The sequence below is a fragment of the Guillardia theta genome, assembly GCF_000315625.1.
Source record: "Guillardia theta CCMP2712 unplaced genomic scaffold GUITHscaffold_33, whole genome shotgun sequence".
Taxonomy (NCBI): domain Eukaryota; class Cryptophyceae; order Pyrenomonadales; family Geminigeraceae; genus Guillardia; species Guillardia theta.
In genome coordinates, this window is record NW_005434641.1 from 572,977 (window position 1) to 576,471 (window position 3,495).

Sequence of the window (3,495 nt, forward strand, 5' to 3'; positions counted from 1 at the left end):
AGGAAGGGAGGGAGGAGGAGGAGGGAGGGGAGGGGAGGCGTGTATGGAAGTAGCGAGAGCAGCAAGGAGAGGAGAAAAGATAGAGACCACGCGAGGATTTGAGGAGGATACCTAGGAGCGGAAAGCTCGTCTCGCCTCCCTCCTCAACTGTGTTGAGATAAAGCAGCAGCGTCGAGATCCGTTGACCCCCTCTCTCTTCTAGCGAGCTGCTTCACAGATCATTTCCTCCTGCCTCCACTCCTCTCTCCCTGTCTGCCTCCTTCCTTTCCCCCGGCTCCTTCCCCCCCTTCTACCTTCTCCCTCCTCCTCTCCCTCCTCCTGGTGTACTGTTTCTCCTTCCTCCCCTCCTCTTCTCGGAGGAGATGAAGACATAAAAGAGGATATGACGTTCCTTCTCCTCCTTCTCCATCACTGGCTCGTGCCTACCTTCGTGCCGCTGGCGCGTCGCCGATGACAGGGACGGTGTCAAGGTGCTGTTCGTAGCTTCCTCCCACTTCGTACCTAACCACCTGCACCGCAGCTCAGGTCCAGCTGCCTCGACCCTGCCGCCCCTGCCTGCACCGCCTCGAAGTGTGAGATGGGCAGTTGAAGGAGTTCAGACGCTCGTGCTCTGCTGCTCTGTCATGCTCTGATGTTGCAACTCCTGCTCTTTCCTCCGAACCAACCCCCCCCCACCTCCTCCTCCTGCTCCTCTCCTACTCCTCCTCCTCCCGTACTCGATGGACGAGACAGTCTCGTGGACCCCTCGCCTGATCGCCGCTGACTTTGACCTGGTTGCTCCTCCTCAGTTCGTGCAGGCGAGGAGGGACAAGTCTTGCCTCCTCGCCGACGTGACGGCATCTGTCGAGCCGTCCGTGCGTATCCCGACGCCAGAATGCTGTAGAACGTTGAATTAATGATCGAGGAGAAGATGGTGGTGATGGAGGTGCGGGTGCAGGTTGAGGCACATGGAGAATGGAGAAGGGAGGCGAAGGAGCAAGGAGGGGGAGGAGCAAGGAGGTAGCTGGGAGGAGGAGCGGGAAGGAGGAGGAGGAGAAGTACTTTCAGCTTGCTAGCAGCGAGTTGAACGAGGAGGTCACATTCTTCCTCGCTCAGAAAAGATTTGATCTGAAGGCAGTAGGAGTGAGGAGGGGAGGGCGGGAGGAGCAGAAGGTACTGAGATCAGCCGTGGGTCCCTCCTGTGCTCCTTCAGCGCCGGAAAGAGCGGCCGCGCGCTCTGCGGACCCACAGGCAGCCAGGCATGCCGGCCGTCGAACTGAGGAAGAAGGATGAATGAGATGTGAGAATGAAGAATGATTGAGACAGTAGGCGAGGGCTGCTATCAACCTTGTTGACTGAGATGTTCAGCACTTCACTGACGAACAGCTCGTCCAGCGGAATCTTGCATCGCAAGGTCAGTTCGCCTCCCTCGTACATCGAGCTCGCAACCTGCGCATGCTTGTGCCATGGGTCTTCGGGGATGGGGCGGAGGCCGACGAGGTTGATGTGAGGAGGAATGCAGAGGGCGTGGAAAACGGAGAGAACGGGTCCGAAGAGGTCAAACTTGTTCTGCTTCCAGTTGTCCTTGCGGAACATACGGCCTGCAGACCAGTAGCACCTGCTGGCTGAGTGAGGGAGGAGGGAAGAGGAAGGGAGAGGAAGGGAAAGTGGAAGAAAGGAGGGAGGGAACGGACGAGAACGAAAGAGATGATGAAGGAGCAGGGTGGGAGATTCCAAGGAGCCGAGATGCAGTACGAAAACAGAAGGGAGAGGGAGGAAGGGGGAAGGTGGAGGAAAGGAGAAGAGGAGGAGAGGAGGAGAGGAGGAGAGGAGGAGAGGAGGAGAGGAGGAGAGGAGGAGAGGAGGAGAAGAACGAGAAGAGGAATGGAGGGGAGAAAGGAGAGGAGCTGAGCGGAGGAGAGAAAAAGAGGACAGGAGAGGAGGACAAGAGAGGAGCGGAGGAGGACAGGAGAGGAGAGGAGAAGGAGAGGAGAGGAGGAGGAGAGGAGCGGAGCGAAGGAGGAGAGGAGAGGAGAGGAGAGGAGCGACCGAGGAGAGGAAAGGAGAGGGGAGGAGAGGGGAGGAGAACACCTGTATGTCATTCCAAGCCCTTTCAATCTTCCTTCAATCTCCATTGCCTTGTGCCCTCTAGGGGTCTCGATGTACAGGATGGGTTGATGGAGGAGCAGAACAGCTGCCAGTCAAGTCAGACCAGTCGGAGAGGAGGAACGGAAACTTGACCTCGGGCACCAGCGACAACATCCTGCCATGGAGGGTACGCGCACAACGAGATCTTGATCAAGTGAACTCGATCTGCTACACTCTCCTCGATCCTGCCTCCGCTGCCTCCCCGCCGTCAGGGGAGCTGCTGGTACCGCTGCTGGGGTGCAGAACGTCGTCAAGAGCTCTGCACGGGACACTGTCGGGCAGGTGCATGTTGGTAGCGTCCGCTCCTGCCAACTTACTGTGTGTGAAGGGAAAGACAAGGGAGAACTTTGAGATGAGACCTTGGCGGAGTTGGAGGCTAGAGACTCGTTGATGTCGACGACTTGCTACAAGATCAGCAAGTCAAGAGGAAGAGCAGGAGCAGAAGGAGCAGGAGCAGGAGCAGGAGCAGGAGCAGGAGCAGGAGCAGGAGCAGGAGCAGGAGCAGGAGCAGGAGCAGGAGCAGGGTAAAAGGAACATCCTCAGCCTCTTGATGCTGTCAACCCGATCCCGACGTACCTGTCGGCCGTTTCCTGCGATGCAAGGAAGGAGATGCACATTGCTGTGCGAGGAAATGCCCAGCGTAGCAGCAAGACAGTTGGCCAGGTGCCTTCTTGGCTCTGCTACGATGACTTTCCCTCGTCTGACCTTGTTCGCGAAGTAGAGGGTCGAGTATCCAACCTGATCAGTGCCAGTCACAGCTGCTCGTCCTGCCCTCCTTCCCCGTCACCCCAGGGCAGATGTCGACCACATTCGATTCGTTTCCTTGCAAGCAGCGTGAGAAAGTTCGACAGCGACTGTCGCTCTTCTACCGATCAGCCGATCGAGTACTGAGAAGGCCCAGTCCATCCAATCACCGTAGCTGTTGGGAGACGAGTAAGTGATGGACAGGACAGGATAGGACAGAACAAGACAGGACAAGATAGGAGGGAAGAACAGCAGAGGAGAGGAGGGGAGAGGAGAGGAGAGGAGAGGAGGGGAGAGGAGAGGAGAGGAGAGGAGAGGAGAGAAGAGGAGAGGAGAGGAGAGGAGAAGAGAGGAGAGGAGAGGAGAGGAGAGGAGAGGAGAGGAGAGGAGAGGAGCAGAAAGAAGAGGATCCGTACAAGAGAAGAGCTAAACTCTCGAAGGAGTCGGCGAGAGATACAATCATGTCTCCTTGCCTGTAGCATGTCACGGAAAATTGTTGTTGTCGACATTTATTGAACCATCATCATCACCACCACCACCACCACCATCACCATCATCATCTCCATCATCATCTCCAGCATCATCATCATCATCATCATCATGTGCATCATCATCTCCATCGTC

General features: G+C 56.9%; 1 protein-coding gene across 1 annotated transcript; it reads right to left on the reverse strand.

The window, feature by feature from the left end:
* Positions 1-784: 784 nt before the first annotated feature.
* GUITHDRAFT_108367 (hypothetical protein) lies at positions 785-3,033 on the reverse strand (the record flags this gene model as incomplete). Its single annotated transcript, XM_005832839.1, has 9 exons — positions 785-877; positions 1,327-1,597; positions 2,071-2,173; positions 2,221-2,321; positions 2,374-2,432; positions 2,487-2,531; positions 2,704-2,865; positions 2,915-2,949; positions 2,997-3,033. 9 exons carry the CDS (start codon positions 3,031-3,033, stop codon positions 785-787), a joined length of 906 nt encoding a protein of 301 aa, XP_005832896.1.
* Between the last annotated feature and the right edge of the window lie 462 nt (positions 3,034-3,495).